General features: G+C 38.9%; 1 protein-coding gene across 2 annotated transcripts; it reads left to right on the top strand.

The window, feature by feature from the left end:
• Positions 1-731: 731 nt before the first annotated feature.
• Positions 732-13,004, top strand: crbn (cereblon). Of its 2 annotated transcripts, none has more exons than XM_083891898.1 (11): positions 732-819; positions 1,093-1,205; positions 1,950-2,152; positions 3,377-3,526; positions 5,088-5,250; positions 6,432-6,494; positions 6,606-6,690; positions 6,823-6,938; positions 8,701-8,765; positions 10,157-10,288; positions 11,450-13,004. In XM_083891898.1, the coding sequence occupies exons 1-11, from the start codon at positions 747-749 to the stop codon at positions 11,631-11,633; spliced, it is 1,347 nt and encodes a 448-aa protein (XP_083748024.1). In that variant the 5' UTR covers positions 732-746; the 3' UTR covers positions 11,634-13,004. The 2 variants fall into 2 exon arrangements, with proteins under 2 accessions (XP_083748024.1, XP_083748025.1); XM_083891899.1 differs by lacking the exon at positions 11,450-13,004 and adding an exon at positions 8,839-8,926 and having other exon boundaries at positions 10,157-10,237.
• Positions 13,005-14,226: the final 1,222 nt, after the last annotated feature.

The raw sequence follows: 14,226 nt of genomic DNA, 5'->3' as shown, positions 1-14,226 counted from the left end.
TATCTTCTGCCGTTTTGCATATATTGTACAATATTTCAAATGCCAGTTGTGTGTGATTTAACAATTTGACCAGCAAACACCAGTCAACACTGCTAGCTCTAATGTGGTCATTATTTTTTTTTTTTTACTCCATATTCAAAACCATGAGTCCTTTGTTACACACACCCAGTACAGGTGCTGATGCATGGAAAACAATGAACAAACATTGTGTGACTTTTTTGTCTCATTTTGGACGACATACTAAACTATTTTTTGTCTTGTCACATTGTCTTTGCTGACATTAGTCAACAACAGGGACAAAGGTTATGAAGTATCTCAGTCCACCAGAAGATGACTTTCTCTGAGGGTATGAGTTCTAATCGAAGAAAGTGTTTTTATGCCACACAGTGGCTCCTTCTGTTAGAGTAAGACTTGTGTGTGTGAGGCTGTGATGTCAAATGTCACCCTGATGAGGTGAAATTATGGATGACTAAACTATGAATTTTATTATTTTTATTTTATTTAGACGTCTTTCTAAACTATGATTTTTTTTTTTCCAAATTTGGACTACATGATTATTATGGGTATTATATTATTATTTCCATTGGTACATTTTTTGACAGTGCGGATTTCTTTAATAACCGAATAATCCGTAGTTTGTGCAGTTGACGCTTGTTACAGAGAGGGGGTGCTGTGGGCCGCTTTAGCGTCAAACACTGAATACAGTGTAGAAGAAGAGGAAGAGTCAGAATTGTAAACACAGGGATATGGCTGACGACAGGGGTGGAGGCGAGGACAATATTAACGATAACATGGGGAACCAGTTACAAGTTTTACCAGGTATCAATTTAATTAACCAACGCAGCATAACCCGAGTTTCACCAGCGGAGAGTTTATCTCTTTCTCCGCTTCACAGGCAGCTAACACGGCTAAACCACAGGCCAGTCACTGTCAACAATAGTCCTGACTGGCACATTTTTAACCTGGTTGTTTCGCTTTCTTTTCCTTTCTTTTCGTTTTAGTATTCGAGTGACTTGTTTAGCTTTGGTTAGTGAACGCCTGCGGGGCTAACTGGCCTCTCTGAGTGCCCTTTCTGTGCTTGTGCCATGACAGATAATGTGGAAGAGGAGGAGGAAAATGACATGGAGACTGAAGACCGAGATAGTGACGAGGCAGACAAGCCCAACATAATTACCTTTGACCCCAGTCTTCCCACATCACATGCTGTGAGTAATAATAGCTTTCTGCACATTTAATACCACTCACTTTGTGTCTGAGCGCGTGAGACAGACTTTAATTCAAACATCCATCATCTGTTTGAGGACATCCTGACTGGTGCACACAACTTTAAAGGGCTCTGAGGGTTCAGGCTTGGTTTTGGGGTCAGTAAAGTGAAGTAACGTGTGTTACATATAAGTGTGATATTAAAGTTCAGTTCTTCTCTGTCTTACCCTTCACTAAGGATGCTGTTCTAGAATGTGTGTGTGTGTATTTAGCTGTGTTGTGTGTTAATGTATCACTGAGTCTTGTGCAGCAACTATAGTCATGTTGTGTTATAGTCTCTCCCCCTCTGCTGCTCATCAACAAGACCAGAGTCCCCCACTGACTCAGATCCTCCTCATAGACATTAATGCGGTGCATAACTGTTCTGCACTGCAACTGCCGTACATACAGTATGTGCATATCCTGCAGAGATGTTCATTTAGCAGATTCTGTACATTCTAATCTTATTTTTACATATTTAAGTTTTCATTTTATATTGGATTGTCATTTCTCTAATTCTTGAAATGTAACTTGTTTCCGAAATCTGCTTTAACTTCTATTGTTCCTGAATATTTTTAGTCTATATTTTCTATCTGTCTTTGCTCTGCACCAACATACCAAAGCAAATTCCCTGTACGTACCTACTTGGCAATGAATCTGCTTGTGATTCTGCTGTATTAACCTCTGGCCAAATACGACCTCTGCAGTACTTAGGTTCAGACATGGAGGAATTTCATGGCCGAACAGTCCATGACGATGACAGTTGTCAGACAATTCCTGTGCTGCCGCTCACGGCGGTGATGCTGGTGCCAGGCCAGACACTTCCTCTACAGCTCTTCATGCCACAAGAGGTTAGCATGATGAGGAGCGTCATCCAGAGGGACCGCACCTTTGCAGTGCTCGCACACAGGTAAGCCGCCATGTTGCAAATAACCTCTGTAGAAGATGTTGATCAAAACATGCACTAATGTAATGAATGGCAAACATTGCATCTGTTAAATAGAGACATGCATTTATCTATTCTAATCACGATGGCCTCTACTCAGCCTGTAGTAGCAGAGCCATCCCTATCTTTCATGACACTTGAGGGAGCTTCTTTGATAACATTCCTGCCTGGTATTAACATCCTTTCTGACCGAGCCCTGCATCCTCACATCCGAGGATGCTAGACACTAGACCAGGGGTCGGCAACCTTTACTATCAAAGGAGCCATTTTTGGCCCCTCTCCCCGAAATAAAATTCATCTGGAGCCGCAAAACCTATTTGACCCTTAAAATGAAGATAACACAGACCCCAAAATTTAAATAGGGTTAAGGCTAAGCGGGTATAGACAGGCGCGTGCTGGCAAAAACTACATCCAGCACTCGTCTGTCTATACCCACGCGTCATCACAACATCGTTTTGGTGGTTACCGGGGGAACAATAGGGCGTCTTTAGGGCTTCCTGCCTAAAAGTAGGGCGTCTAATGTCCCCAGGACGCCCGGACGCTGATATAAATAATTATTTTCTAGTGAGCAATTTTTTTTTTTCAAAGCTCCAAGGAGCCACTGCAGAGGGGCTGAAGAGCGCATGCGGCTCCGGAGCCGCGGGTTGCCCACCCCTGCACTAGACAGACAAGGGAGGTGTGAGAGAGATGGGGGGGGAAAGAGCGAGAGAGAGGGAGGGAGAGAGAGAGACACTAGATAGAAGTTAGTAGCACAACACACTAAGGCAATAATGATAACATCACAACATAAACAACACTGATATGCATTTGCATAAGTACAGTACCATTGGAATTTGTTAACAACCACATATAGAGAAGGTGATCTTGTTTATAACGGCTGTATCAGTTTATATTGGTTCTATCATGAACCAGAGTGTGTCTGTGTGTGTATCTGTATGTCTGTGTATTCGCGCATCCATGTATATGTATGTGCGGAGGTTGTCACTTGGTGTGGTCGGGAATCCGTGGTGAGATCCAGTACTTTCAATGCGGGCACAGAAATACATATTGGTATGCATGTATATATATTGTGTTTAAAGTCTTCTGTGAGTCCATAACCTCATGAAATTACAGTGTTTAACCACCAGAGTATGCTTTTAAATGTTGAAGTGTAATTTTTATAGCTTGGTGTGACATCTGTATCTGCAGTGATGCAGGTGAGACAGAGGCAGAGTTTGGGACGACAGCTGAAATCTATGCATACCGGGAAGAACATGAGTACGGCATTGAAACAGTCAAAGTGAAAGCTGTGGGGAGGCAGAGATTCAAGGTCCACGAGATAAGAACTCAAGCAGATGGGTAAGTAGAAATTAGCTCATACTAGTGAACCAAACATTATGACTCATGTGAGTTGTGTAGGTTTTCACCTCCATTATCACTTCAAGGACTGATTCAAACAAGAATTTGATCAATGTGATACCAATGTGATAATTCAGGTGTTGTGTTATATGATGTAAGTTTTAGCATAATGTTTTTGTACTATACTTTTGTACTAGATCCTGTTTCTCATCAGCCATTTCTTGGAGACCATTATAAAGTCTGGATGTTGGTCAAGATGGCTCAAAAACCAGTACTGGTATTGGTCATAGATCACAGCTAGAGGGCAGACTAACTCTTCACACGGTCAACTTCAGAGACTGAACTGAAAATATAGAGTTAATACTCCTAAAATAAATAATTTATTGTGGAGTGCAGCTGCTATTCCAACAAACACATACATTTAAGTTTATATTGATTTATGGTTGCAAGTTTATGCAGAAGTTTTTTTTTTAACTTAAATAAATACATTTTACTATTAAATGTGAAGCAAAATTGCTGCTGATCTAATTGTTGAACTCATGTTATAGATCATATCAGTCGACATTAACAGTTGCTCAGGAAATGGTTTGGTTGTATTGTCTATAAAAGTGAGTTGACATTAAGTTATTATATGGTGCACACAAATTGCTGGACATAATGATCTTGTCCTGGACTTGATAAATGTAGCTTTTAGGATACCACTCAAATTACCACTCAGTCAAATGGAATCAGGTGCTACCCAGAAATATTGTCTAAATGTTTTTTGATGTGACATGGCGGTGTAACTGTAAAACACAAAAACTGAAGTCAGCTATTGTATGTTGTTGTCAACATTTAAAATGCAGTAAATTGTTTCACATTTTTCCTGTTGCCAAAAACGCTTACTCATTGCAAGTTGTTCAAGGGTGTGATTGTTGTTATACATGTTTCAGTGAATTATAGAATAAAAGAAACAATAATAATGCAGATAAATACCACATAATTCTTCCATACATTGTCTGTGTCCATTGTGACCATATCCTGATTAAAAACTTGGCAATTCCACATTTACCAACATTTTCATGTTGGGAAATGATGCTATTTTTTGTGTCACACACCTACTGTCACTGAAGGACATTTTAAGGCAAAAAAAGATTAAATTAAATATTGTTTTTACATACAATACCATACAAATGAGTATAAAATATTATTTTTGAGACAGAAATAATTGAGTGGGGTGGAATGTGTTGAATTAAATACTGCTCACTACCAATGCTAGCTGGAATTTCTGATCTGGTGGTGCACTTATTTAAAGTTACCCACGTATTGAAATTATCTGGAGGATGATGCATCACAACATCTACGTCTACTGCTTATCCTTTAAGAGTCAGAGGGAGCTGGAGCCATGCTCAGCTGACTGCATTCAAATGAAAACATCCAATCAGATATAGGAAAATATTTTATTTATAATACTGCATCTTTTTATGTGCATCTTACAATTATTGTGTCATACACCTGAACACATTCAGCCAGCACACCGTTTGTTTATTAATCTCATAATATTATTGTTGTTCTCTTCCAGGATCAGACAAGCCAAAGTACAGATCCTTCCAGAAAGAATCCTTCCAGATCCCCTCTCTGCCGTGCAGCTAACGCCTCTGTCCAGGCTCCACATGCACCCGTCCTCCAAACCCCCGACACAGACCTGCAAACAGGCACAGTGCTGGTGGAATAACTACCAACAGGTCAGACTCCTTAAACACTGAAAACACAGCACTGAGCAACATTATCTACTTCAGAATAGGAGACTTGTATTTGTTCACACAATGTAAAAAAAAATTCAATTTCCAACTATTATTTTCTATTTATCAAATTATGTCTTTATATGTCTTTCCACAATTTTCATAAGAAAGGTCTAGCTTGATGTGACAGTGTTTTTCAACATCATTGTAAAGCCCATATACAGTATGTTCACATCACAATGAATCAAACAAATGCACGATGAATTAATGCAGCTCTACCAATGAAAACAATAACATCTTTATCAAAGATTTAAAAGTTAAAGGAGCTATATGTAAAAATTAACATGATATGTCATGAGAGATAAAGGAGTCATGTCTTATTCAAAGACTGGCTTCATTGACACCAGTAGTGCACTCAGTTTATTCCCAGTTTCAAATACTCGTGCGGGACCTGCATCATGTGTATGACATCATTTGGTTTGTGGAGGATTGTTTGGTCTGGATTGTAATACCTGTTTTACAACTCCAGTTTCATATCTTACGTATAGCCCTTTTAACCTAATTTACATAGTGAGCAACTAAAAACACAGGAGTAATTTGTCAGAACTGTCAAACAAAGTAAAAATGTATATGTTGTAAAAGGTATGTTTGCAGCTACAGTGATAATCAGCAACAAGGGAAAAGCCTTTACTGATACAGATGATGACGTCGGGCTGGGCAATAATTCAATAACTCTATACAGCACAATGATATATATATATATATATATATATATATTTATATTTATATATATATATATTTTTTTATATATATATTTATATTTATATATATATATATATATATGTATACATAATTATTGTGAATATTTTACATCAGATGTGTAAAACGTTTATGTTTATGAACAAAATTAACATGTTTCTTTACCTTTCTCTCAGGAGCAAAAATTTATTTTTAAGTATCTGTTATTCATCACGATAATGATCAAAATCGACAGAGTTGATTATCTTCATTGTGGTAAAGTTTTTGACCATATTGCTTAGGGCTACTTTTACTCACATCTGTCCACATGCTGTGGACAGATGTGGTGTAAAATTACATGTGGTGTAATTGTACATGTAGTTTTATTAATGATCACATTAAGGTTGGATTTAATTCACTGATGGCTTGACTGATGTTCATCACAGAGGAAGTTTCACTGTGCCAGTCTGACATCATGGCCACCCTGGGTCTATGCGCTCTATGACTCTGTGAGTAAATCATCAGCCTGTGTGTGTGCGATGCCTGGAATTTCCTTTATACATAAACACAGCACAGAAGTGAATGTAAACCATTCCCTCCTCCTTTGTTCCACCTCACAGGAGTCGCTCATGAACAGAGTGAAGAAACAGCTCCACGAATGGGACGAGAATCTGAGGGATGACTCTCTTCCTACAAACGTCGTAGGTCAGCCTCTGTTCAGTTTATTACGGATGGATCACAGACGCATATGCACACACGTACATGTTCACCTCTTTGTTTGTGTTCCTAGTACTTCCTTCCTTTCATCCCTCCTTTTTCTTATCTGGTTATCGTCAGACTTTTCCTACAGAGTGGCGGCCTGTCTGCCTATAGACAACACTCTGCGCCTTCAGCTGCTGAAAATAGGCAGTGCCATCCAGAGACTCCGCTGTGAACTGGACATCATGGACCGGGTAAAGAAAGATCTCCCAGTCACTCCACCTCTCGTCTCCACCACACTTGCATTTTAGTCGTCTTTGGCTGCATTCATAGCACTACATCTTCATTTGAAGATAAAAACAATCTCGATCTGCATCCAGATCCATATCAGAATTATTCTGTGACAATGTTAAAGGTCTCATATTATATCCTATTTCTCCAAGTTAACCTAGTTCCCTGGTGTCCTAATGTCTGTGACATGCTTTGGTTGAAGGATGAAGCACCATAGCAGTTCAATCACCCTGCCAAAACAGCCCTGTTCAGAACGCTCGGTTTAGTATCTTAAAAAAAAAAAAGTAAAACGAAACAGGAAAATGACTTCAGTCACAGAGGCTACTGTGAGCTAACAGTAGTTAGCATTTGGAAAAGTGATCATTTGCAGGCTCTAGCAGGCACATTGCTGTCATATATAACATGTATCCACTGGACAGATAAATCCTCTGAGGCTGGTGTAGAACTCTGTGCTGCACTGTGGAGCCAAGAATAGAACGTTTCGCAGACTTCCGGTTTTCTGCGAGACAACAATTCCAGGAATTTAGCTCATTGTGACGTCCCGATGAGTGTCAACATCGTGTGATTTATTTCCTGTACTTAGACTGAGGAGGACCACAAAAACATAAGTGAGTTATCTTTTTTCACACTTTGTCGACTGATAGGACCTCCAGAGTCCCAAATATAAGGATTTAAATGTTTAAAAAGTTTATTTTGTATATTATGGGGCCTTTAACACACCTCAAAACCTATATCATGTGACTATTAAGGGAAACAGGAAGCTCATTCTCTCTGGTTAGTTTCAAACGTTATTACCCATAACAAACAACAATTGTGAGCACGGAGTTCTTTAATTAAACCTGAAGGAATTACAGATCTGTCCCCCGATTTTTTACCACAATTCACAGTTGGGCAGAGTCTCCTCCAGTCAGCACTAGTTGGGGACAGTGGGTATGGCTAGTTGGCACAGAAATCTGTTAGCGTGTGATTGGTTAAAGACTCAATTCTGCAAGTGTGTGAGGGTAAAAGGCCCGACCTCAGTCGCAGTCAATCAAACATGTTTGCTTTTTTTGAGCCAACTCTAGACGCAATCGGGTAGTGTGTACTGATTACTGACCCAACTGTAAACACACGCTGCCAATGGCTAATGAAAGAGAGTTAGTGGGACACAGGAAATAGCATCAGAAGACGACAGGAAGTAGTGGGAAAATCTAAACAATGATGCCAATGTCGACTCCTCCATGACTCAATGACTTCACCCATACTCTTCTTTGATTTCTCAGACCTGCTTGTTGTCCATGTATGTTTACCCTTCGTTGCTCTTGTAGACTCTCACGTGAGTTTGTGCAAGACTCGGGTTTAGTCGTTAAATGTGTGATCCCCAGTCTCTCAGTCGTACTGAAACCAGTTAGTTAGTATGAACTCCAAGTCTTCTCAAAATCTGTAAATACTGAAAGTTGTGTAGTGTGTCCTCAGCTTTAGAGCTGTGGGCTCAGCCTATGTCCTGAAACCACAACATCAGGCCAATGTCACTTTGACCTCATCACACACATTAAGCTAAAAATAAACAAGGCTGCACTGGATGTTTGAAGTGCACATGACCTAGTTTTAGGAACATAATCCTTAGAGTCTTACCATTTCACACTGAATATCTGATCTCATGTCTGTGTGAGTGACTCTTGGGTGATTATAGCATCTTCAATGAGATGCAGTAACCTGTTTACACTTATCATCTTTCCTCCTCAGTGCACGTCGCTGTGCTGTAAGCAGTGCCAGGACACAGAAATCACCACGAAGAACGAGATCTTCAGGTTAGTGATGTCTCATATAAATTCCATAAAAAAGACGGTGAAAACCATAAAGCATTTATGCACATTGTGTCAGGAAGGACATCCGGTGTCTCTCAAATCAAACATGCGGCCGTTCCGCTGTGGTGACCCAGAGAGAGGGAAAAGCAGAGAGGGGAAAATAGGTGATTTAGATTATTTGGCTGTTCTGTCAATGTTCTGGCTGCTCGGCTGTTCTGTTTATAGTTCCATAAACTGATTCCTTTTACAGTGACACATAAATTTGCTCCTGCATCTGGTAGGTAACTAAAACAGAGAGCTGAGAGCTGCATTCCGCATAATAAGCAGCACATCACACAATTAATCATTTGATTTGGTAGTAATGTCACGAATGTAGCTGAATCCAATTTTTAATTTTATGACTAATTTCCCTGTCTGAGATATTGATCTCCCTTTAAATGTTATTGCAACACAGAGTCTGTTTATTTTATTTACCGAAGGACGAAAATCATTTAATGTTGGGTTGCATTGATTTTTCTTGTTTTTTGTTTGTTTTTATCGTTGAGAAGCTGAGCAGCCCCTGTATTCTATGAGCAACAAAACTGCATGAGCATAAGTGTCTCTGCGCTGCATCTCAGCACACAGACTCACAAACTGTACTGTAATGTAATATGTGACCTGTGCTGAGTAATGCATTTGTCCCACACTCACTGCAAAACCCTTAACACATTTAAAACTGTCCAGAGACTCACTTTACATGTATGACAGACGTGGATTAAGTTTTGTTTGAGGACTTCCAGATTATCTCAGCAACAAGTAACACAAATGAGTTATTGATAGTAATAGAAGTTACACACTGGAACTTAAGTTGAAATCATTTACACTACTGTTCAAAAGTTTGGGGTCACTAGGAAATGTCCTTATTTTTGAAGGAAAAGCATTTTTTTTTTTCAATGACTATAACATTAGATTCATCAGAAATACACTCTGTACATTGTTAAGCTGCAAACGTCTGGTTTTTATTGGAATATGTGCATAGGTGTATAGAGGCCCATTTCCAGTGTTCTAATAGTACATTGTGTTTGCTAATTGTGTTAGAAGGCTATTGATGATTAGAAAGCCCTTGAAAACTCTTGTGCAATGATGTTAGCACAGCTGTTCTTTGGTGAAAGCAAAGTTTGAAGGGCAAAATTGTTATTTTCAATAAAAAATCATCATTTCTAATCTTGTCAATGTCTTAACTATATTTTCTATTCATTTTGCAACTCTTTTGATGAATAAAAGTGTGACTTTTAATGGAAAACACAAAAAATATTGTATAGGGGACCCCAAACTTTTGACCGGTAGTGTATTTGCCTTTTGTTAGGAAATGTTATACCTCTTAATGGCGTCTTAAATACAGTCTTTCTCTGCAGCTTGTCTCTGTACGGCCCCATGGCAGCATATGTCAACCCTCATGGTTACGTCCATGAAACCCTGACCGTCTACAAAGCCAACAATCTCAACCTGCTCGGCAGACCATCCACACTGCACAGCTGGTTTCCCGGGTAACTCTTTTAATGATGCAACACAGCAACACACTCAGTAAATAGACTCTGACTTAGACCAAAGACTGTGCCGTTCAATGCTTTTAGAAATCACAACTGAAGAGTATCCATCTTTTATTTACACTTCGATCACATAAAGATGAGGCATATTGTAACTGTACACTCGTTTGATCTGAATGTGCCTGTCACGTTGAATAAAATACTATAATAAATAAAAATAAATACATCTACAGTAGTTACACATTACCATGTGTATACAGTACAGCCATAAAACAAAGTATAAACAACTATAAAATACCAGGAAGGACTGAACATTGCCCTCCATAGTGCAGTGTAGATTGCAATGTTTGTTATTGCACATTATTGATTTCTAAAGCACCTTTATAGACTGGTGAAAATTGTATTACAATGTCTCTTGTTGTTAGAGGGCATTCATTCAGTGTAGGTGGTGCCATGTACGGTTTTATACATTACACATCTACCGTAAAAGCTTAGCAATTGATATTTAAAAGAATCACTGTTACAGTGGTGGAAGGAGAAGGAGTTTCTTGTTCAACATTTTCATAGGTTTCCAGTGAAGAGACTTGATAGGCTTTAGTGTCGATGTTCCTTGCTATTCAATAATCCATATAATATCAATGCGGAAACATTATAGAAGCACATTCAGTCAGAGATGATTAGGAAGTTGTGAAGATTGCATTTCACTGTGTTTGCTCCTTTGTTTGATTTGGCGTCTAAGAGCAGGATCCAAAACAACCTGCAGTTCTTCACCTCCCAAAAATTAATTTGATGGGGAGATTTTGATGCGTTGCTTTGAGAACATCATGTGCTATGCTTTTTTATTTTTTTTTATTTTTATTTAACCAGATTAAAGAGATTAAGAACCTCTTTTTCAAGGGAGAACATACTTGACACAGTAACACATTTACACAGTTAAAACACAAGCTGAAGACAAATAAAAAGAAACAGATTAAATTCATGATTATGAGAAACAAGTGCACATTGTGGACTCGGCTTTAAACTCGAAATACATTTATGACAGCATATCTCTTAGTAATGGCTAGCTGACATAAAATAATATTAGATGATACAGGAATTTTTATAGTTTCCTGAATGTGTTTGGTAGTGATTGTAAAAAACAAAGCTTTGCTCTTTGCTCAGGTACGCCTGGACAATCGCTCAGTGCCGAAACTGCAGATCACACATGGGTTGGAAGTTCACAGCCACCCAGAAGAACTTGTCTCCACCTCGTTTCTGGGGTCTGACCCGGTCTGCTATGCTTCCTCGTATCCCCCAGGCAGAGGGAGAGGAGGGGAGGGAGGGCTCTCGCCTTTTCTGCCTGTGACCATCCGTCTGCTACACCACCCTGAGACAAAATCTTCTGCCACTCTCTCGCTGCAATTACTTGTAGTAATGATTTCATCTCACACCTCCCGTCACCCCTGGCAGCAAATCCATCATATTCTCAAAAAGGTCAGTTGGCCTTTAAATGGCACTCTACGAGCAAACCAGAAACAGGACAGAGGTAACAATTGTTCTAAAAATGTGGAGGCAGTGGTGAACACTGTGATGAAGTAAGAAGGTGATCAAGAAGAGCAGATAGACCAGATTGATTATTTGTCATGTGGAAACATCTCAGCATGCAGCTCCCCTCTTTTCTTGTGGTAGTTACACATACAGAAACACAAAAGCTACGCTTACTGTCTAATTTCCTCCTTATAACGGAGAGTGTGACTGCATGTTAGTTGGGATCATCATTAGCTAACGGCGATAGCTGTCATCAATTTGTTGTGAAAACCATCCTATCAACAAACAGTTAATCCACATAGCTTTCATATCCATTTGTGGTTTCTCAGGTGTGTTTCCTGTAAGTTCAGCTGTCATGTGTCGGTGGAGGAAGCTGTTGGATTAAAGGTGCACTCGTGTATGTAGGCCGGGGATATTTGGACTCGTGGAATTGAATTGGTTGTATTTGGAAATACACATTCATGTGTGAAGAAACTGCTGTTTTTATCATCACTGGTTTTTATGTAATACACAGAAAAATAATGATAATGTGTCTTATAGTCTATATGATCGGTGTCAGATTTGTGTTCAACTTAAGCTCATTTTCTTGTCAGGTGATGTAATTCAGGAACTGAGATTTCTCAAGTAGAAGTCTGAGATGTTTTGGTGTCTCGTGGCAGACTTGTGTGTTTCTTTTAAAGACACAGAGAGACGTGTTTATGCTTCTTTGTTGATTTTGTTTTATTTTGTGAAAGTGCTGTGCCGATGCTCCAGTGTCCTGAAGGTGAAGAGGTTTTGATTTAAGTTATGTTTTTCAGACTCCTTTATTGGTTTCTAGACCCAGTTATTGCAGGATTCTATCTGAGACTTTGTTGCAAGGGCCAGGCAAATGTGTGCATACGTTCTACTGTCAATCGAGTCCAAGAGAACTGTGGGACAATAATCTTGGCATCAGAAAACAGCTGAAGGTGCTGGTGTGTCTACTGGGGGATGTGTTCTGAAACAAAAAGTTTGACTTTTGGAAAGTTAAAGCTGTCTCATCTCAGAGGGAATTAAATGAGAATATTTCCATTCATATCTTCAGGACAAATATGAAACCGGAGTGGCTCTTTGCTATAAACCTGTTTCACCACATCTGTCTGCATTAAAGCCCCGTTTCTTTCCAAAAATGTCTTCCCTGTTTATTAAAACAAAAACAATAAACATTTACACACTAATAATGGCTTAAACACAATACCGTTTTGACGTCATGAAAAAAAAAAATATATATATATACGTATATAACTTGACTTCCACTTTATGAAATCTTTCCACATCAACATCTCACCTTTTTAAAATTAGTTTCACATTTCCCATCTCCAACCCTGATGTTATATCATTACATTGGTGTTGCCTCAGTAAAATCTGGTGTAACGCCTCTTGATTATATTCTGTCATATCAGTGACTTAGGTGTTCAACAGATGTGTATCCACATTAGATGCTTCACATAATTGTCTCCAAAAATAAACTGTCTGTAATGGTCTGTATTTATATAGCACTTTGCTTATCTTGATGGCCACTCAAAGCTGCTTTAAGCAAGCAACGTGGGGTTAAGTGTCTTACCCAAGGATACATTGGCATGTAGACTAGCAGAGCTGGGAATCCAGCCCACAACTTTCAAGTTTAAAGACAACTCCTTCTACCACTGAGCTAACGATGCCCCCATGTAGTCTCTGGCACAGATCCATGAACTCTGATTAACAAACTGGTCCACTTAAACAGTTTTGTATAGCTTAGGGCCACATGGTTGTTGTAGTGGTTAGAACTCTTGTCTTTGCAGCAAGAAGACCCCGGTTCGCGACCCAGTCAGAACAAGGGCCTTACTGCATATAGTTGACATGTTCTACCACAGTCCAAAAACATGCAACATGGGGATTAGGTAATTGGACGTTCTAAATTTACCTTGGGTAACTCACTAAACTGAGTTAAATTAACACTGAGCGATTTACATTAACTCTATGTCAGAGTTCTTTTTTAACTCACTAAACTGGGTTAAATTAACACTTTGCGATTAACATTAACACTACGTCAGAGTGAATTTTTAACTCTTTAAACTAGGTTCAATTAACACTACATAGTGTGAACAATAATAACTTTATAATACAACAATAATTAAAATGACAGAATAATTAATTCCAAGAAACAATACATTTTTATTTTGAGGCCTTTTTTCCCCATGCAGTCAATTAAAACATAATAAATGAAGGTACAATGTACAAACTTTCATCTGCAGCACCATATGAGCTTTGAATATCAAATAGTTTGTGACATTTTAGTTCAGTTATTTTTATGACACACCTTTCTTCAGTTGGCAATACTTTGAAGGCATGGTGATATTCATCAAAGTTCTCTGTAAATAGCTTTTGTGTCAATAAAAAAATGTCATCTTCAA

This window comes from Microchirus variegatus (assembly GCF_963457635.1).
Source record: "Microchirus variegatus genome assembly, chromosome: 7".
NCBI lineage: Eukaryota > Metazoa > Chordata > Actinopteri > Pleuronectiformes > Soleidae > Microchirus > Microchirus variegatus.
Note: the sequence above shows the minus strand (reverse complement) of the source record. Positions and strands in the feature narration are given on the sequence as shown.

Bases quoted from the DNA above. Each gene is read 5' to 3' on its own strand.
- crbn (XM_083891898.1), top strand. From the start codon at position 747: ATGGCTGACGACAGGGGTGGAGGCGAGGACAATATTAACGATAACATG. The intron at 6,495-6,605 runs GTGAGTAAATCA...TCCACCTCACAG, and splicing joins TCTATGCGCTCTATGACTCT to GAGTCGCTCATGAACAGAGT. The intron at 10,289-11,449 runs GTAACTCTTTTA...CTCTTTGCTCAG, and splicing joins CTGCACAGCTGGTTTCCCGG to GTACGCCTGGACAATCGCTC.